A 22,215-nucleotide genomic window follows, 5' to 3' on the forward strand; every position below is an offset into this window, starting at 1 on the left:
GCTCTGGTACATCATACCACCACATACCGGTAGCATTACTGCTAAGAAAGGGGTGCAAAATGGCATCAGTGACCAGAAGAGGCTGAAAGCGCAGGTTTGCATTCTTCACAGTAGAACGAAGAATGCCCGCAGGTATGCTGGATACCTCTCCTGATAAGCTGCGCTTCAGATCAGCACATGTATGAATGTTCCCCTGGTAAACACTATCCTTCAAGTAAGCCCATATCCAGAAATCACAGTGAGTCAGATCAGGTGATTGTGCCGGCCAAGCATTTGGAAACGATCGGCTGATAATTCAAAGCCAAATTAAGGTGGAAGAGGAGCAATATGTGCCGGAATATGGAAAGGGATTCACCATCTTGGAAGCAGAAGTAGAAAAGGTGCTGAAGGCATGAAGAATAGGAATGCATGTGGAATTGATTATTCGCAGCAGAACTGTTGAAGAGCCTGGAAACAAGGCAAGAAAGAAATAGTCTACCTCTGTACCGAGATATATGACAAAGGCGAATGGCCTGAGGACTTCCTTGCAACAGCTGTGAAACCAATAGAGAAAAAGAGAAACACTAAAAAATGTGAAGAGCATAGGACCATCAGTCTAATTTCTCATGCAGCTGAAGTCCTGCTGAGAGTGTTGAATAGAAGTCTAGATGTCAAGCTGGATATAGGGATCGCAGAGGAGCAGTTCGGATTTAGAAGAGGAAAAGGAACAAGATATGCTATTGGCCTGTTAAGAACTATAGGGGAAAGATCTATGGAAAAAGGTAGAGAAATCTTTACTGTTTTTGTAGATTTAGAAAAGGCTTTTGCAGAGTTCAGTGGAACAAGTTGATGGATATTTTGAAGAGGAGAAGAGTAGATTGGAGATAGAGACGACTGATACAGAATCTAAATTTACACCAGAAGGTAAGGATAAGGATAGGAAATGAAATTTCAGAAGGAAGCAGTATTGGACGAGGTGTTAAGGTTGTTGCCTTTCCCCACTGTTGATTAACGCATACCTTGAAGAGATTTTTGCGAGACGCTTAGATGGGAAAAGAGGAATATGTATTGGTGGACAGAGAATAGAATGTATAATATTTGCGCATGACATGGTATTAATGCCAGAAAGTGAGCGTACAATGAATAACATGCTGAAAGATCTGATTGAAGCTTGTGTGGAATATGGGATGCAAATAAACACAGCAAAAACAAACAGTATGGTCATCAGTACAAGACGCAGACTGTCCAATATTAAAATAGGACAATCTACCATTAGCCAAGTAAGTGCATTTAAATATTTGGGAAGCATAATAACTGAAGGCTTGAGATGTCACCAGGAGGTGAAAACTCGAATTTCCATAGCGAAGGAGGCATTCAACAGGAAGATGAGACTCTTGTGTGGAAAATTATATAAAGGTCTGAGGAAAAGGCTTGGAAAATGTTTTGTCTGGTGTGTCGCACTATATGGGGCAGAAACATGGACGCTGAGACGAGAGGATGAAAAAAAGGTTAGAAGGATTTGTGATGTGGATATGGAGGAGAATGGAGAGAATAAGCTGGGTGGAAAGAGTGAGTAATGAAAGAGTACTGGAAAGTATTGATGAGAGAAGATGTCTGCTGAAGTTTGTAAGAGAAAGAAAAAAGAACTGGTTTTGACATTCATTGAGAAGGGAGTGCTTGCTAGCAGATGTTTGGAAGGGTTGGTTTGAGGGAGAAGACAGGGAGTAGCAAGGAGATACAAGATGATAGACGACGTAAAGGGAAGAGGAAATTATGCCGACCTGAAGACGATGGCAGAATACCAGACAGCCTTGAGAACTACCATGTGAAAACCTGCCTTTTCGCAGAACACTGATGATGATGGTGGCTGATAATTCGATCGTTCCCATATGTGTTTCGGAGAAGCAGGTGAACTTCAAGAGCAGTGTGGGATGAGGCCCCATCTTGCATGAAAATTGTGGAGTTCAATGAGTGGCTCTGTTCTAGGGAGTGTATGACATGCTGGCGAAGCATATTGCAGTAACACCGGCCAGTAACTCTGCATGTGTTTGGTCCTTGAGCGCCAACATGTTCAAAAAAGAATGGGCGAACAATGAACGTAGCCGTGAAGCCACACCATATGGTGATACGTTCACCATTCAGAGGAACTTCATGCACAGTGACTGGAGCTGAAGATCACCACACTTGGCTATTCTGTGCGTTCACCTCACCCGACAGACAAAAATGAATTTCGTCTGTCCATAGGATGATCCACGGCCAGCCCTCTTCAACTTCAATCCTTGTGAGAAAGTGAAGAGCTAAGTCAACAAGTCGTTGTGCGTCCTGTGGTCCAAGCTGCTGTACGATTTGGATCTTTTACGGATACCATTTGACAATGATTTGAAGCGTCTTCCGTACAGAGGACCACGGGATAATCAGCTGTCTGACACAGCACACGCACTGCCTTACGATCGGGAACTGCGCGCAGCGCTGTATGCCATAGCAACAGCAAATTCATCAACCACCTGTGGTGCTATCGGTAGTCGACCTCTTTTCCGGAGCGACGCCCAGTTTTCCAGCTAATTCCAACTTCTTCGTCATGCTGCGCACAGCGTGTGGAGAAAGACGATCCGTTTCAGCGGGCGATATTTTCGAAGTGCAGCTGCAGCATTATTGTTTTTTGATAATAGAGCTTCACTAATAATGCCCTGCTCCTTTTGTCGAAGCTCATGTTGAGACGTCAAAAAGTGCACTGCAACTGGTCGGATGAGACTATGAATTACGATGACTGATCTTGGCACCTGGTGGACATGGTGGGAATTGGAGGGTGACGCTGTGACGCTTGGTAATCGTGCACCCCATACACGAGAAATTAATGCTACCGAGTTCGGTACTCGTATAGTAATTTCTTTCCGTGCTATAACGTGTTAAATAGAGTAAGCTTAATTATAACCACCCGGTATGTTTCCATCTACAGTGTTTGATTCATTCTTGGCGTTGCACATTTTACCTTAGCGTAAAGGCTCGGACCTTCCCGTGCCGCAGCCCTACCTGCGGCAGCAGCAGTGACGCGTTGCCCGAGGCGCGGCCACGGATGTTGGTGGCGACACAGGCGTAGTCCCCGGCGTCGGCCTCTGACACGTTATAGAGGCTGAGGCTGTACCAGCGGCCGCGGCCGTCGGCGTCCACCTCCTCCTCCAGCTGCGGCACCGCCTCCGGGCCAGAGGCGTTGCCCGCCCCCAGCGCGCGCCCGTTCACCAGCCACACCAGCGTCGGCTCCGGGTCGCCCGTCACGTGGCACCGGAACGTCACGTTGCCGCCCAGCTGCAACGGCACGGGGCTCCGGTCAGCTGGCAGTGCCTTGGGAGTATTCTGCGAGCTTACAGGGTCAACATTTGAGGGAATAAGCCCTCTTAGAACTGCAGAAGTACAATAGGCTATCATTACTAATCGAAGACTACGGTAGTTTTCCTAGCAGTCTTCGTCAGTTAAGGTCGTATCCGTACATTAGGTGTGTTGCATACTTATCGGGCGTTACCCCATTTCGATTTTTTTGTTCACAACTGTGATCAGTATGTTATTAGATTCCAAGCAGTGAACCGTCTAGAAAACGAGTGAGGATAAACTGTATAAAGGAACACGTAACTCTCGCAACAGTGTTGTCAGACAGTTATCCTCCTGTCTGTTATTCAAGAATAAACAATACTTATAGCAAATTGAAGGGTTAATTCGGGTTTTGTAGAAATTAGTTGATTTTTAACGTGAAACAGAGGGACGTTGAAGTAAACGTGTAGATAATATAGATTTATTATATAGAGCTAGAAAAAGCAGTTTCCTGAAAGAAAGTAAAAATCAAAAAACGGAAACCGAAAACATTTTGAACACCGTTTCAGTATTTGATGGAGTTTATATAAAACATGTTTCTGTATTTCATGAACAACTATTGCACTTACAAAGAATAACAAGGCACTGTTGTCGTTGATCATGAAGGACATTCTGTTGAGTACAAACTAACAACAATAATTCCATGGGTTTGAAACTTCCTGGCAGATTAAAACTATGTGCCGGACCGAGACTCGAACTCGGGTCCTTTGTCTTTCGCGAGCAAGAGCTCCACCAACTGAGCTACCCAAGCACGACTCACGCTCCGTCCTCACAGCTTTACTTCTGCCAGTACCTCGTCTCCTACCTTCCAATCTTTACAGAAGCTCTCCTGCGAACCTCCTATATTCCATAGACTTGTTTTATGTTTTTTCATGTAAACAGCTTGCACCAAAAGTAATTGCTTTGGGTGCATAAGGTTCCAGATGTTACTCAGTCAACTGACTTTTGTCACTCATAAAACGCAATTTATATTTTTAAGGATATACAATACACAATGGACTAACGCTCAACGATGTGTTGTTCTAACTATATGCATTACAAGTAAACAAAAACCAAAGAGAAGTCCTCGGTTATCATTTTCTCTCTCGCACATTCATTTTTATTTCCTTACAAATGCTACCAACATTATCGATAATACTACCAGTTACTACTTCAAATGGTTCAAATGGCTCTGAGCACTATGGGACTCAACTGCTGAGGTCATTAGTCCCCTAGAACTTAGAACTAGTTAAACCTAACTAACCTAAGGACATCACAAACATCCATGCCCGAGGCAGGATACGAACCTGCGACCGTAGCGGTCTTGCGGTTCCAGACTGCAGCGCCTTTAACCGCACGGCCACTTCGGCCGGCAGTTACTACTTCATTTATGTACTGTACGAAAACTACGTATTGATAAGGTGCAACGCTAAGTCCTCCCTTTTGCTAAAAGTAACCGAGGAAGGTTATGAATCCAGAGTTTGCAAAAGCTACAAAGCGATTCTGGTACCTACAGCGTTCATTTGGTGCAAGACTGGAGACAGTTTGTCAACGTGTATAGACATTAACGCCCTAATGTTTCCCTCACTATATCTGCGACTGGAGCACGAAAGATCATAACGAAATATCCATTATAATATGAGGATCTTATAGTGTGTATTCAATGCCTGTCAGAAAAGGGAATCACCCAGAAGACATGGTCGGAAATAGCGGGCATGTTAGTGATTACAGTTAAGGTTCCCTGTGACAGGTAGAATGGACATCAGAATGCGTTAGTACTGTTCATTTCCACTATTGGTACAACGCCTAATATTGAATGTAAGTCTCATGAACGGCGTCAGCATTTGAGTGATTACTTAGCAGCATATAAATGCCATGTATTTCTGTGAGACATCGTTATCAGTACCAGGCAACGAGGGACAGGTGTCTTACTGTGAGTTTCCAATTCCTTGATCGCTCGAAGAATGCAATATACAGAATTTTGGGGCATTCGGATGTGACGGTAGGCCGGTGTCGGACTGCTCGGGAATGTGCGGACAGATATATTCGTCGTCAACGTTCCTGTCGACCACGTCTGACCACCATAAGTGGTATGGGCGTCTTGTGAATCAATTAACTCCTTCAAATCTTCATCCGCCATTAGAGAACTTGTAAAGGGTTTCCTGCAACATTCAGGTTATCCAGCACCAGCCGAACTAGTGATCCACCATCCCATGCGTAGACTACTGTTGTCACGAAACACAAATCATTTGGAATGTAGCCGCTACTAGAAAGCATGGACTGCTGAGGAAGAGTCTCGTATTCTTTTGCACTATTCCAGATGACCAACGTCGGAGAGTATGGCGGCGACTTGAGGAGAGGTCCAATTCTTCCGATGCTGTGGACAACACAGGGGTCTCATTACTGGCATCACGATGTAAGGAACCATCAGCGATGACTGCGGGTCACAACTCATAGTCACTGATGGAATACTGACTGCACAGCAGCACGTTACAATCGTTCTGCGTCCTCATGTCCTCATGCGACAGTAGCGTGATGCCATTTCTCAACAATACAATGCTTGTATACACATTGGTCGTCTCTCTAGGAACAGCCTGCCTGATGTTAAGATAGTCCTGTACCCAGTGAGATCCCCAGATCTGTAACCGATAGGTCATGTGACCAGCTACAACAGCTGCGTGGCAACTTTTCTCAAGAGCGGATACAACGGCTGTCCGACACCTTCCACCACTGAATTAATACATGCATCGAGGCCAGATGTGGTGGGACGTCATACTGACAAGTGCCGTTACACCGCCAACTTATTTGTAAATATTTATCGATTTTGTAATCTCTGCAAAACATCTCATACCCTCCCGAACCGTGAAGTTTAGTTTCGTTTTTTCCTTTCCTTCTACATGTTTTTTGTCAGACAGTGTATGTAGATGTGGATGGGGAACCTCTTCCAAGGAAACTATTACAGAAGCCACCATGTACCATTATTCACCGAGTGGAGCTGAGTACTGCCAACCTAGAGCGTGAAGCTTTACGTTGACAAATCCCAGTAATTTCATGTAAACTTTGTTTCGCAAAAACCACAGAAAGCACCACAGAAACCACAGGGAGCACTTATCTTCTTATTTACTGTAAATAACTTCAGGTCTAAATAAGTTACGCAAATTAGTTTTGTGAAACGTACTTATTATTTGATAAATAATACTTCAGAGACATAGCAGCAGTCAGCCTTTGGCTGCATTCCTTGCGTATCAATAATTAATCTTTATTTTGAGTACGCAAAGGTGATGTAAGTTTCATGTATTAGCTTTAGAACCACTTGCAATTACATTAATATACATTAGTTAGGTCTCATGAGTTCTCAGTTTAACAGTTCTCCTAACAGATAAATGTTACATGAAATGTTTTAATGCTTTTTTGTTACATCCAACGATCTATACGAGCTTAACGAATCGTAACATGGAGCCGTAATGGCCAAACACAATTAGTATTCTGCCATTTATCCATTTGAAACTTGCTTCAGCGTCCCTGAGATTGATTTCCACTCATTAAGAAACGTTTTGCAAACTTGAATGCAAGCGCTGAACCTTAAATGATCTTGCCACGGTCTTGAAGCTATGAATCCCTTTCGCACGTAAATTACAGACACCTGCCCCCCAATACTAATGGCGGCTCATGGTAGTATTGAAAGGTATAATCTTCTACAAACTTTGTAGCATTTTTCTAGAAGTAAGTTTGGCCACTATGGAAGATGCATCGTCCATCAACAATGACCGCTGCTCCAGATAATTTTAATAGTTTTATTTTCAGTGATTAATTTCAATTTCTATTTAAAGACAAATTTTCACTCATTAAGTAATCCTGCGTGAACAGACATGTCAATCGCAGGGGTACCGCTATTGGACGGACCGACATCTGAACCACAGAAACAAGAGCACAAACCACTTACAAACAGGACACTAGCAGGAAAGTGCCCAGCAGTGGTGTGGTAGCCAGAGCACGTCCCCTGGACACCGATTACATAAAGGTACAGTTTTGTGACGGATGAAAACAGCAAGGGAGAGCAACAGAGAAGGTGATAGGGAAAGATGAAGGAAAAAGTAGATGAGGAGGTGGAGAAGGAAGAGAGGACGGTAAGGAGACGGAGGAAGGGACGAAGAAGGAGGGAAAAATTGTCATCTTCTAAAGTGGAAGGGAACGGAAATGTGTCAGAGGAAACTACGAGCAGATTTGGATTAAGTTGTGTTGAGCACCCGTTTGTTAGACCTACATCAACCTGGCAGAGACACATTTTTTCTTCGTTTCGGCTGCAAGCTGGAGACACTGTCGTCGTGCAAAGTAAATCAGTACACGGAAATGTAAAGAGTATATTTACTTCTTTACTTCTTTCTTTTCTTTTCTTTTTTTATTTTTGCCTATTGTGACACTGCATTAATATATAGCGAATGGTTTAAAAAATTGTATTACGATGACGTTCACCATATTTTCAGCAGTACTGTATAACAGTTTTAAACATGTTACTTTTACTTAATTATCTCGAATTATTTAAGAAACAGGACACTTGCATTTACCTGTAACTTGTAACTTTAGACGGTTCGTTTAGTAATTGGAATATTGCATACTTCTCGTTGAAACAGGTAATCCCAGAGTTCCTGTATCTATACTACTGTAGCCTAAGATACTCAAAACTTAACGAAAAACATTCTCATTACGATTTTATGTTACTAACGCAATAAGACCAAATGGCGGATGTGAAGAAGACTGCGTTGACAATTAAACAATAAATATGCGGAGCTTGGCAGACAGATGGGAGGGACAAAGTGGAACTTCATCTCGCGTGCTGGTTAACTTAGCTATGCCACTAACTACCATTTTGTGACTTTGTCAGTAAATTACAATGGCAGATTATTATCTCTTTCCGAAGATCTTTCTTACAAAGGCATGTAAATATCTATGTTTTTGTATAGTTATTCGCTCAGTTATTATGATGTATGTTCATCGATCGTAACGTGACAAACGCCTCTAATATTTTGAGCACTCAATTATAAGTATACTCATGTAACGCTGCGATAAACAGTAAGCGCCCAATAAGGTCACGTGATTTATAAAACAAAAGTTGTGAATTGGATAACTACACTACTGGCCATTAAAATTGCTACACCAAGAAGCAATGCAGATGATAAACCGGTATTCATTGTACAAATATATTATACTAGAACTGACGTGTGATTACATTTTCACACAGTTTGGGTGCATAGATCCTGAGAAATCAGTACCCAGAACAACCACCTCTGGCCGTAATAACGGCCTTGATACGATTCGGCATTGAGTCAAACAGAGCTTGGATGGCATGTACAGGTACAGCTGCCTATGCAGCTTCAACACGATTCCACAGTTCATCAAGAGTAGTGACTGGCGTATTGTGACGAGCTAATTCCTCGGCAACCATTGCCCAGACGTTTATAATTGGTGAGAGATCCGGAGAATGTGCTGGCCAGAGCAGCAGTCGAATATTTTCTGGATCCAGAAAGGCCAGTACAGGACCTGCGACATGCGTTCGTGCATTATCCTGCTGGAATGTAGGGTTTCGCAGGGATCGAATGAAGGGTAGAGCCATGGGTCGTAACACAACTGAAATGTAACGTCCACTGTTCAAAGTGCCGTCAATGCAAACAAGAGGTGACCGAGACGTGTACCCAATGGCACCCCATACCATCACACCAGGTGATACGGCAGTATGGCGATGACGAATACACGCTTCCAATGTGCGTTCACCGCAGTGTCATCATGATGCTGTAAAGAGAACCTGGATTCATCCGAAAATATGAGCTTTTGCCATTCGTGCACCCAGGTTCGTCGTTGAGTACACCATCGCAGGCGCTCCTGTCTGTGATGCTATGTCAAGGGTAAGGGCAGCCATGGTCTCAGAACTGATAGTCCATGCTGCTGCAAACGTAGTCGAACTGTTCGTGCAGATAGTAGTTGTCTTGAAAACGTCCCCATCTGTTGACCCAGGGATCGAGACGTGGCTGCACGATACGTTACGGCCATGCGGATAAGATGATTGTCATCTCGACTGTTAGTGATACGAGGCCGTTGGGATCCAGCGCGGCGTTCCGTACTACCCTCTTGAACCCACCGATTCCAAATTCTGCTAACAGTCACTGGATCTCGACCAACGCGAGCAGCAGTGTTACGATACGATAAACCTTTATCAAAGTCGGAAACGTGATGGTACGCATTTCTCCTCCTTACATGAGGCATCACAACAACGTTTCACCAGGCAACGCCGGTCAACTGCTGTTTTTGTATGAGAAATCGGTTGTAAACTTTCCTCATGTCAGCACGTTGTAGGCGTCTCCACCTGCGCCAACCTTGTGTGAGTGCTCTCAAAAGCTAATAATTTGCATATCACAGTATCTTCTTCCTGTCTGTTAAATTTCGTGTCTGTAGCACGTCATCTTCGTGGTGTAGCAATTTTAATGGGCAGTAGTGTATATGGGACATCTGAAGCTAAACGGAAATAGCTGAGTCATAAACGAAATTTTGGCATCATGCCTCACAAAAATGTAATTAGTAATAGTCGAAACCGGATTTCCTGCGTTACGCGAGCGATCGCCTTAACGTGCTGTCTGTGTGAACTGATTTAGAATACCGGAATCTAGCTCAAACCGATGCACTCTGCGGCCGCCTTGAAACATCGTTCGCCAATGGCGCATATGCTTACTGCACTTTGCACAATCAGAGGTAGAGACTGACTGCGGTGTTAGTTAAAAATATGAGTGCAGCTCAGCATCTGTACCATGACATTGCGGGCCCTATTTAGAACATATTTAGAACATATTTGCCTCTTTTTGCCTGAGTGTACTTTAGACTATCAAGTGGCAACAGATCTTGCGACCTCTGACCAACTGAATCTTTCTTATCGAACCAGCTTCCTCCTTCCATACACAAATGCCTGCAGCAGCTGAGAAGCAGCAAGCTAATTACTCCCTCTCCCTGGCCCATCACGTGTCTGTACCAACGAGACAACGTGCACTTAGGCACATATGATCCCCGTTCTCCAACCATTATCTTATTTTGGTAAACAAGTTGCGTCTCCTCTTACTAAATTTTAAGCATTAATTAAATACTTAGAAAGACCTTGACACGAAAAATGATCTCCTCGTAAATTGGTGTTACGCCTCACTCTTTAGCAGATCTTTTGGAATGCGTCCCTTTGACTGTTTTCCTGAAACCAGCTTTGCATCACTTAGAGTTCATGTGCGGCACCGTGGAGCGGAACACCGGCCCAAAACAGCTGGATCAGCACAGAGCATTCCTGCCGCGGATGTGGCTTTCAGCAGCAACTCTTTTTAAGACGCACTTCCCGTTCTTCCCTGCAGCCATTAGTATTGTTAAAATTAGCAAGCGAACTCGACAGACAAATTACACATTTCGCCTCGCCACAGAAAGAAAAGAATTACGTAACAGTTAGTATTTAATTACGTGCATACTCTCATGTGTTTGTTTGGATTAAACTTCATTTAATCGTGTTATTAAAATTACTGGGTTACTAATTAGGGTATGGAGTGGTTTTGCGAAAAGCCATCCCATAACGACATCCACACGGGTCTCCGAGATTTTTCAACAATACTTGTGATGTGATAATTAAATCAAGACCTTAAGCTATCGAAAGGCGTTGATATACATCAACAGGGAGAGATGAAAACGTGTGCCCCGACCTTAACTCGAACCCGGGAACTCCTGCTTACATGGCAGACGCTCTATCCATGTGAGCCAGCCGGCCGGAGTGGCCGAGCGGTTATAGGCGCTACAGTCTGGAACCACACGACTGCTACGGTCGCAGGTTCGAATCCTGCCTCGGGCATGTATGTGTGTGATGTCCTTAGGTTAGTTAGGTTTAAATAGTTCTAAGCTCTAGGGGACTGATGACCTCAGAAGTTAAGTCCCATAGTGCTCAGAGCCATTTTGAACCATGTGAGCCACCGAGGGCACAGGGGACAGAGCGACTGCAAGGGCTTATACCTTGCACACTCCCCGTGAGACCCACATTACCAAATTAATGTCCACATACTACATTCGTAGTACCCCTGCCCATTACACTCATTACTTGCGGATGACAATCTTACCGAGTCCCGTAAGAGTTCGGGCAATGCGTGTGCATCGGCACAGAAGAAGGAGGTCAATGACCGGTTAGCTTTAACTATGTATGAATGTGGTATCTGTTCTTTCGGACATATCAGAAAGAACAGATACCATCTTCACAGGCCTATATACTTGCGATGTGTTAACATCTTCCATCTAAAGAGTATTTGTGCTGTTTCTTGTCGGTTTGGAATGTTTGTGTTAAATGTTGTAGATGTAATAGCGGTGCAAGTGAGAAAGAAATTTGTGTGTGTGCAGGTGAGTGTGTGTGTGTGTGTGTGTGTGTGTGCGTGTGCGTGTGCGTGTGCGTGTGTGTGTGTGTGTAATGGATTGAGGTATCAAATGTGTGAAATAATCAGAAGATTTTCATTGTTTTTGTAAATAATTAAGAAATACAAATTCACTTCAGTGTGTCCTTATCTACGTCCCGTATATTTTATGCCACTTGTTAATGTGTCTACACTTACTTCAATTATAAATTTTGATTCTGCAGCGAAGTGTTTGCTCATTTGAAACTTCCCGGCAAATTAAAGCTGTGTGCCAGATCGAGACTCGAACCTCGAAGCTCGGACCTTGTGTCATGCTCAGAGAGCTCAGCCAGTACAGCACTGACTGTGAAATGTAAAAGTCCTAGGTTCGATTCGCGATTCGACAGACAGTTTTAGTCTGTCAGAAACTTAATTGTTATTGTTGCTGTTGATACTGTGTAAAGTAGAGAGAAGATGGTGGAGAGTAGGGCTCCGTACCTCAGCCTGGATCATGTGGTCGGCGAGGCTGACCTCGGGCGCGCAGGCGAAGTCGTGTGCGGGCACGTCGGGCCAGGGGCGGCCGGCGAGGGTGGCGGGGGCGGCGCAGGCGGGCGGCAGCGCGCCGTGCAGGGTGCGCGCCAGCAGCCACTCGCGTAGCGCGCGCAGCCCGCAGTCGCAGCGCCACGGGTTGCTGTCCAGCGCCACCTGCCGCCGTTACACTGACAGTCAGTGGGGTGAGGGGAGCGTGGCTGCAACCAAGACCAACTGAACAGATATGCAAATAACCTTGCACCCAATCCGTGTTTCTTCTCACATACATGGTGCATCGTAATTAACGGCGTAAGTATCTACAGTCGAAACTACACGGCACTGGAAACAGCAAAGTTTCACAATGAAAATAAATTCTTAAATAGGCTGCAACTGAATTCGATGGCGACAAGCGGAATTTGTCACGGACCGGGACTCAAACTCGGATTATCCACATTACAAGAGTGGTCGCTTTAACCGAGCATATGTAATGCATTGATGAAGTGTACGACGTCTGCTATAGGCTGACATTTAAATTTGCTGAATTCGTCCTAACAAATGATAAAAAAATCCGCGAAATGAGAAAGAAAGTCAGATAATAATATTATAAGTTTTGGTTTTGTAAAATATAAAATTAGCTACACTTGCCTTGAGCATAAACGTTAGGTAACGCTCGTTACTCAATAGTTCCCGTAAATGGGACGTCATTTTGACGTAACACGAGGCCCAAGAGAAATATAGGCTGTAGCATGTACGTACGTCACAACACGTGATACTGCAGATCTTACGAATACCAGCAGCCGTCTCAGGCAGGAAGCGAGTAACTGTTTCAGACGATCTTGAGAATTATTGATTGCGAGTTTAAATGCATGCAAGTCCTCGATAGCACACGACAAAACTAAGACCTTTGAAGGGTATCTTTCAGTTAAATATTGATTTTCCTTGGGCCTTGCACGGAGCCGAGCGTCCCCGAAGTGTGGCGGACAAGCATAGTAGCGTGACATCAAAAGTTCGTTGCAGGGACTGTATTTCTCGTTGGCACCGGACGTCACACGCAGTATCGACGGCAGCATAATCGGCTATCGATTCTTGTGAGCATCGGTACGGCCCTCTTACAAAGCTTACGGCCCGCGTAACGGAGATTTACAAACAACACGTTATTCTTGGAATGATTTATCATACACTCCTGGAAATTGAAATAAGAACACCGTGAATTCATTGTCCCAGGAAGGGGAAACTTTATTGACACATTCCTGGGGTCAGATACATCACATGATCACACTGACAGAACCACAGGTACATAGACACAGGCAACAGAGCATGCACAATGTCGGCACTAGTACAGTGTATATCCACCTTTCGCAGCAATGCAGGCTGCTATTCTCCCATGGAGACGATCGTGGAGATGCTGGATGTAGTCCTGTGGAACGGCTTGCCATGCCATTTCCACCTGGCGCCTCATTTGGACCAGCGTTCGTGCTGGACGTGCAGACCGCGTGAGACGACGCTTCATCCAGTCCCAAACATGCTCAATGGGGGACAGATCCGGAGATCTTGCTGGCCAGGGTAGTTGACTTACACCTTCTAGAGCACGTTGGGTGGCACGGGATACATGCGGACGTGCATTGTCCTGTTGGAACAGCAAGTTCCCTTGCCGGTCTAGGAATGGTAGAACGATGGGTTCGATGACGGTTTGGATGTACCGTGCACTATTCAGTGTCCCCTCGACGATCACCAGTGGTGTACAGCCAGTGTAGGAGATCGCTCCCCACACCATGATGCCGGGTGTTGGCCCTGAGTGCCTCGGTCGTATGCAGTCCTGATTGTGGCGCTCACCTGCACGGCGCCAAACACGCAAACGACCATCATTGGCACAAAGGCAGAAGCGAGTCTCATCGCTGAAGACGACACGTCGCCATTCGTCCCTCCATTCACGCCTGTCGCGACACCACTGGAGGCGGGCTGCACGATGTTGGGGCGTGAGCGGAAGACGGCCTAACGGTGTGCGGGACCGTAGCCCAGCTTCATGGAGACGGTTGCGAATGGTCCTCGCCGATACCCCAGGAGCAACAGTGTCCCTAATTTGCTGGGAAGTGGCGGTGCGGGCACTGCGTTGGATCCTACGGTCTTGGCGTGCATCCGTGCGTCGCTGCGGTCCGGTCCCAGGTCGACGGGCACGTGCACCTTCCGCCGACCACTGGCGACAACATCGATGTACTGTGGAGACCTCACGCCCCACGTGTTGAGCAATTCGGCGGTACGTCCACCCGGCCTCCCGCATGCCCACTATACGCCCTCGCTCAAAGTCCGTCAACTGCACATACGGTTCACGTCCACGCTGTCGCCGCATGCTACCAGTGTTAAAGACTGCGATGGAGCTCCGTATGCCACGGCAAATTGGCTGACACTGACGGCGGCGGTGCACAAATGCTGCGCAGCTAGCGCCATTCGACGGCCAACACCGCGGTTCCTGGTGTGTCCGCTGTGCCGTGCGTGTGATCGTTGCTTGTACAGCCCTCTCGCAGTGTCCGGAGCAAGTATGGTGGGTCTGACACACCGGTGTCAATGTGTTCTTTTTCCATTTCCAGGAGTGTAATTATTTCTATAACAAAATGTCACAAAATGATTTATGTACGGTTAATGCCTTCGTATAAGGGTGCTCTCTCAGGAGAGGCTATTATTGTCATCAATTTACAAACTAAGCATGAAACACACTTGTTTTATAATTTTCAGTATGCTGTTTCGAGGTAACAGAGCACTGATAATTTATCACAAACACGTCACCACTAGCATTAAATATTACTAAATGACGCATCAATGATATAAGCCTTCAAGAGAAAATATGATAGTAAAGACAGGAACGATAAATCACATTATTAAATGCTAGCGTAGGTTCGCACGCTACCACACGCAAATATTTTTTATGTCAGCGTTGTTAACACAGTCTGGGACTTTCCTATGAATGTAATACAAGTATATTCTTCAATATTCAATGTTAGTTATGATTTTAGAACAAAGGATGAAATAAATATTCAGCAATTTCCGAGTGTGATATTACGCGGGAAAAAAAGATGATAGTAAACTGATGCGACTGAATTAAGCAACAATAAAATTCATATTCTGTCTTTTCACAAATGTCTGGCGATTTCCGGTTGTATGGTTAGGCAGGAATCTAAGAAGTCAGCTTAAATTGCAGCGAGTGAATCCACGAGCAGTAACATTCATAATTTTCACTGTCTCTGCTGATAGATGCGATTGTCGATATTACGGATGACGTCAAAAAGACGTCACGTTTGTGGGAAGTGTTGTGAAATGAGAATTACCCATAAACGTCCGTGTCAAGGAATAATTATGGTGAAATAAGGTATTACGTTAGATTATAGGCTGTTGATTATCAATAACGTATTATTAGGTGTAGTGTTATGAACTCTGTATTGAATTGTTCGAACTTTTTGCGTGAGTGCTAGTGAAGTTGCTTCAGAAAAAGTCATTTCTGAATAATACAAAAAAGTTATTGTATCTTGGAGGTGATAAGCGCAACGTAAATGCATCGCAGCTATACTTATAGCAAGAATACGGTTGCAAATGAAAAGAAATTAACATTGGTCCTTCTCATTACGGAATGCTGAGAAGAAAAGTTTTGATTCTAAACTGTAGGCGACATGGTCAGGAAAGAAGAGGTACAACATCGTGGCTATAAAAAGACGTGGGGAGAATTTCATTTATACACGAAAGTAAAATCACTGGGCAAGAGCTTGATAAGAAAATACTGGAAACTTTACAGACGTCTAATGAAACACGCTGATTCCAAAATAGATTTAGGGATCAGATGTAACGAGTTCTGTAACATACGTCTAACTTCCCGAGGTCAGTCATACCTTTGTATCATTACCTAAACTGACAATAAAGTATAAATGCTTCATGTCCGAGCCGCGCGGGGAAGCCGTGCGGTCTCAGGCGCCTTGCCACGATTCGCGCGGCTACTCTCGTCGGAAGTTCGAGTCCTCCCTCGGGCATGTGTGTGCGTTTCGTCCTTAGCGTAAGTTAGTTTAAATAATGTGTGAGCCTAGGGACCGATGACCTCAGCAGTTTGGTCCCACAGGATGTTACCACAAATTTCAAATTTCCTTCACGTCCGAGATGAGAGTGCGGGAGAGAAAGTGCATCCGCACTGAAACGATCCTATCAGCCATCAAGCCATATAGATGTATTTGTGTGTTACGTTCGTCGTTTCGGACATGTTTGCAAGAACAGACGCAACACATATACAAATATATACGGCTCGACGGCCAATAATGTCATTCTAGCGCAGTTGCCGGCCGTTGTGGCCGAGCGGCTCTAGGCGCTTCAGTCCGGAACCGCGCTGCTGCTACGGTCGCAAGTTCGAATCCTGTCTCGGGCATGGATGTGTGTGATGTCCTTAGGTTAGTTAGCTTTAAGTAGTTCTAAGTCTAGGGGACTTATGACCTCAGATGTTAAGTCCCATAGTGCTCAGAGCCATTTGAACCATCTAGTGCAGATGCTCTCTTTCTCTCTCTCTCCTGAACTCTGGCGGAAATACAAAGGGGTGCGGCGAGCAATGAGTGTGAATGACAGGGGGCGAAACGTCAGTAGTGTGCGACAATATGGGAATTTCGGGTGATGTGAATCGTGTGCGGATAGCAAAAGCAGTTACGGTAACCACTCGCGTAAAGTGGGAAATCCCGGTTCGAGCCCCGTCCTGTACAAATTGCGACATGTTGCCGTTCAGTTCATTTCATTTCCCATTTGCGGCCGATTTCCTTTCATCATGTTTATGTACGTCTGCGCGATCGACTTGATTCTGTGTAAATATCGACTTATTTATGAATTGGTTACAGCACCGTACAACAGCAAGAAAAGTTGTTGAAGGTACTGTGACAGATGTGCATGTGTTTTGAATGAAGATAACAACAGTCATATGACTTTACCGTAATTGAGAGGATGTTAAAAGTGTCGTTCTTGTATCCAGGTGCAGGCCCGAACCACCGCCGGAAAGAGTTTTGAATCCTTCCAGACATGCCTGGACCATTTAGAAATTCTGAACCAGCAGTGACAAGTCTCTGCAGTAATTCTTCAACCTTTAATGTCACTGCAAACACGGAAATCCCTGCGGTTCAGATCAGGTGGTCTTGGAGGCCGTGGTATAGGTCCTTCTCTTGTGGTGTCACCGCCAGACACCACACTTGCTAGGTGGTAGCCTTTAAATCGGCCGCGGTCCGTTAGTATACGTCGGACCCGCGTGTCGCCACTTTCAGTGATTGCACACCGAGCGCCGCCACACGGCAGGTCTAGAGAGACTTCCTAGCACTCGCCCCAGTTGTACAGTCGACTTTGCTAGCGATGGTTCACTGACAAAATACGCTCTCATTTGCCGAGACTATAGTTAGCATAGCTTTCAGCTACGTCATTTGCTACAACCTAGCAAGGCGCCATTATCATTTGCTATTTATCTTGTGATGCATGTACCGTCAGACCGATGTTCACCAATTATGGATTAAAGTTAAGTATTCCAGAAGCTACGTACCTTTTTTGCTAGTCTCAATTCCTTGTCATTTTCCAGACCTCACGCCATCCTGTGTGAACTTAAACGCGTGCCCTTCAGCCTCCCGTCCTAGTGGATTGGCTGTCTTGCCAATCCACAAAAGTTGGCGACGAGAATTCTGCGTTCGTACCTATATTGATTTACTTGTGTCATGGCTTCGCCACAATCTCCAGATATACTGTCCGAATTTTATCGCTTGTAGAATCAGCAGACACAGGCCTTATGGGATGTCCTTGGACAGCTCGTCCAATTTCAACGTGCAATGCAAAACGATGTGGCAGCCGCCGCTCCACCGCTACCACATCCACAACACGCAGTTGCACCACTTTTTCGTCCTTTTGATGCTGCACTGGAAAGCTGGACGGAGTGGTCACGCCAATTTGGATTCCATCTCGCCGCCTACAGAATTCAAGGTAATGAGTGGCAGCCTTTTTTGTTAGCATCTGTAGGCGTCCTGACGTACCATGTGATAGTGAAATTATTTCCCCGACGCGACATAGCAACTCTGTCCTACGAAGAAATTTTGTCTGCATTAGATGCTTATTTCAAAGAATCAGTCAATGTAGATGCAAAAAGGTATACCTTCTTTCGTACAAAACGTACGGCCGGTCAGACCAATTGGGAGTGGGTTGCAACTTTGTAATGCCTTACTAGAAACTGTGCTTTTGAGTGTGAATGTGGCCTTCCTTATTCAGATACTATGGTACGTGATGCAATTGCACAGAGCGTTTCTGATGTTCGTATACAGGAACAGATTTTGAAACTAGTCAATCCCTCCATTCAACAAGTGATAGACATATTGGATCGGCAAGACACACTTGACTTTGCTCAGGAATCATTTGAAACTTCACCGGCCGTGTGTCACATTAACCGGCCCGCCGGGTGCGCTGCACGGAACAGTAAACAGCCCTCACGCCCGTCGGCGCAGCTTGCCACAAAGCTCTCAGCCACGTGGGCCGCGCAAGCGAGCAAATGCAGTGATAAAATCATGCCCGCGGTGTGCTACTAGACATTCGCGTGAGAATTGCCTGTCACGCCAAGCTATTTGCTTTTTCTGTAATAAAAAAGGACACGTTCAAAGTGTTTGCCAGAAAAAGCTTGGATCAGACACTCACAACCATTCCAGGCCCTTTGCTTTGCGCCGGAATCGGAATCGAACCAAGAACAATCAGGCTCGTGAACCATCGCCCATGGAAATTCATGTAGTTCATTCCACTCCGCCCAGTGCCACTCTCTCTAACAGTGACTGTGTTCGTCCCAAAAATAGTGTGCGTCGACATCGCCGGAAATCCCGTCAAGTCGCAAGTGATTCTGTACCAGTGTCAGTTCACATTGCACGAGACAGTCGCTCTTGGCGTCAGCAGGACAATTAACTTTTTGTGGACTTGGACATTCACGGCAACGTGATACCATTCCAGCTCGATACTGGAGCTGCAGTTTCACTGATCAATCACGACACATACAAACAGCTGGGTACACCTCCGTTGCGTGCCGCAAATGTTAAGTTAAGTAGTTATTCAGGACAAGCTAACCCTGTGTTAGGACAGTGCAGCCTTCTTGCAACATACAAGGGACAAACAAAACTTGTGTCATTGTACGTCCTTCGTTCTTCTTCTGCAGTGAACTTAATTGGTTTCGATTTATTTCAGTTGTTTAACTTGTCTATAGTCAATCAGGTCCTATCAGTGAACCAGAATGTGCCTTCAGACAGTGTTTCTCGTCTATGTGAAGAGTTTGCAGACATTTTTGCACTGGGCCTTGGTTGCGCTAAGAACTATAAAGCACATTTGCAACTGAAAGTAAACGCGCAACCGAAATTTTTCAGAGCGCGCAATGCTCCCCACGCATTGCGTGATGAGGTCGCAAGAACATTACACGAATTGGAAACACAAGGTGTGATTGAACGTGTGCAGGCTTCTCTCTGGGCGTCACCCATAGTAATTTTACAAAAACCTTCCGGAAAATTGAGACTCTGTGTGGACTTCAAGGCAACAGTGAATCCACAACTAGTGATTGCAACTTTTCCTTTACTCCACCCGGAAGATCTTTTTGACAAATTGTGCCCGGGTAAATATTTTTCGAAGTTGGACCTAGCAGATGCGTACTTGCAAATACTGGAGGACGAAGAATCCCAGCGCGTTTTGGTGGTTAACACGCATCTTGGTTTGTACCGATTCAAAAGACTGCCATTCGGGTGTGCATCCGCCCCTGCATTGTTTCAGCAATATCTGCAAACTGTTTGTGCGTCGGTCCCTACTGCAGCGAACTATCTGGACGATACTGTGATCTCCAGAAAGACAGAAGCAGAACATTTAGGCAATCTCAGAACATTATTTCAGGTCTTGCGCCAAAATGGTCTTCGCTTGCGGAAGGACAAATGTGTGTTTTTTGCTCGGGACTTACCCTATCTGGGACATGTCCTCAATGCCCAAGGCATACATCCCAGTCCAGAGCACCTCCGTGCTATACAAGACTTGCCTTCGCAGCAGAATTTGAAGCAGCTACAGAGTGTGCTGGGAAAAATAAATTATTATCATCGCTATGTGCGCCACGCCTCTTCCATTTCAGCTCCGCTTCATCACTTAACGCCGTAAAGGTGTTCCGTTCGTCTGGACGACGTAAAGCGAACGCGCCTTTCGCCAGTTGAAATTGGCGTTGCTTTCCAATACTTGCCTTACGCCATTCGATCCCCAGAAACCCCATTTGTTGATGGTGGATGCATCGGATTTCGGGATCGGTGCTGTGCATGCGCACAAAGATGGATCGCATGATCACCCTATTGCCTTTGCGTCCAAATTGCTCTCGTCTGCGCAAAGAAATTATTCACAGATCGAGAAAGAAGCATTGGCTCTCGTATTTGGTGTTACAAAGATTCATGATTTCTTGTATGGTCGTCACTTTACCATCATCACAGATCACGAACTTTTTACATCGCTTTTTCATCCGACCATGCCTGTACCTCAACGTACAGCGCAGAAATTCATTCGCTGGTCAATTTTCCTTTCGCAGTACCGCTACGATATCTTGTATCGGTCCACTGTCAAGCACGGAAACGCCGATGCGTTGTCCCGTTTGCCTGTTGCTGAGGATAGAGCATTCGATTCTTCCGAACTTGCTTGCATGTTCATTGATTCGGAAACCGATGACGTGGTCGAATCGTTTCCGATTGATTTTCGTCGTGTAACTACAGCCACAGCTGCTGACCCTGTCCTTGCTCCCGTTCTGCGTTTTGTTGCTACGCAATGGCCCTTGTCAATGCCACGGATCGAGGATCCGTTGGTTCGCAGATTTTTTGCTCACAAGGAGAGACTTTTGGTTCGACGTGGTGTTTTGCTGTTGCGTTCTGATAATGATCAGTCCAGGGTCGTGGTCCCACGTTCGTTACAGTCCTCTGTCTTACGGCTTCTCCACCAAGGACATTGGGGTATAGTGCGAACGAAACAACTTGCTCGTCAGCACTGTACTTAGTTCGGAATCGATGCTGCGATTACGAATATGTGCTCTTCTTGCATGGCGTGTGCCGAACAACAATCCGCACCACCGCGGAAATTCTTTGAATGGCCGAAAACCACTACCCCTTGGCAACGCTTACACATCGATTTTGCTGGTCCATTCTGGAATGCTCGATGGTTGGTTGTGGTAGATTCATTCAGCAATTTTCCTTTTGTTGTCCGGATGTCTTCCACGACGTCATCTGCCACCATCCAAGCGTTATCCGCTATCTTTTGCATTGAAGGTCTTCCACAGACTATTGTTTCCGACAATGGCTCACAATTCATGTCTGCAGAATTTGTCATTCTCCAAGGCCAATGGTATTCAACATCTGACGTCAGCTCCGTTTTCGCCGCAGTCAAACGGTGGCGCTGAACGATTGGTCAGGATTTTCAAGTCCCAGATGTTGAAGTTGCGAGAGTCGCATTCTCTGGAGGACGCGTTATTGCTCTTTTTGTCCTCGTATCGCTCTCAGCCCCGAGATGGTTGCTCGCCGGCTGAGTTGCTCCACGGTCGTCCTCATCGAACCTTAATGTCTTTGCTACATCCGCCGCATCAGGTTCCTGTGCAGCGGCAGACACCTGCTTTTGCTCCGGGCGACGTTGTCTATTATCGCCACTATCGAGGTTCACGGCGTTGGCTCGCCGGGCGCATTCTTCGCTGCCTCGGCTACGCTATGTACCTGGTTTTGGGGCCTTTGGTGAGGTGCGTCGGCATCTCAATCAGCTGCGCCTCTGTCTTCGCACGGGATCTGCCGCTCCCCGTCTGCTTTCAGCGACGGTGCCGTTCGGTCAGCGCCCTGGGGACCCATCTACTGGCTCGCCTCAGCCCCAGGTGTTACCGACGCTGCCTTCCATTTTGCCCTATGGCGACGCGCCACCACCGCCGCCGCCGCCTGTTCTCCCGCCGGCGAAGCCCGCA

The 22,215-nt window shown here is 45.8% G+C and overlaps 1 protein-coding gene across 1 annotated transcript in view; it reads right to left on the reverse strand.

Annotated features, from left to right (window-relative positions):
* Nucleotides 1-22,215, reverse strand: part of LOC124622974 (leucine-rich repeat-containing protein 24-like) — a 208,692-nt gene that overhangs the window by 144,216 nt on the left and 42,261 nt on the right. The window contains exons 3-4 of the mRNA XM_047148762.1: nucleotides 12,210-12,416; nucleotides 3,010-3,282 (exon numbers count right to left, since the gene is read on the reverse strand). Of these exons, the coding sequence (XP_047004718.1) occupies nucleotides 3,010-3,282; nucleotides 12,210-12,416 (480 nt within the window). The remainder of the gene's footprint in view (nucleotides 1-3,009; nucleotides 3,283-12,209; nucleotides 12,417-22,215) is intronic.

Source organism: Schistocerca americana, chromosome 7 (genome assembly GCF_021461395.2).
Source record: "Schistocerca americana isolate TAMUIC-IGC-003095 chromosome 7, iqSchAmer2.1, whole genome shotgun sequence".
Taxonomy (NCBI): Eukaryota; Metazoa; Arthropoda; class Insecta; order Orthoptera; family Acrididae; genus Schistocerca; species Schistocerca americana.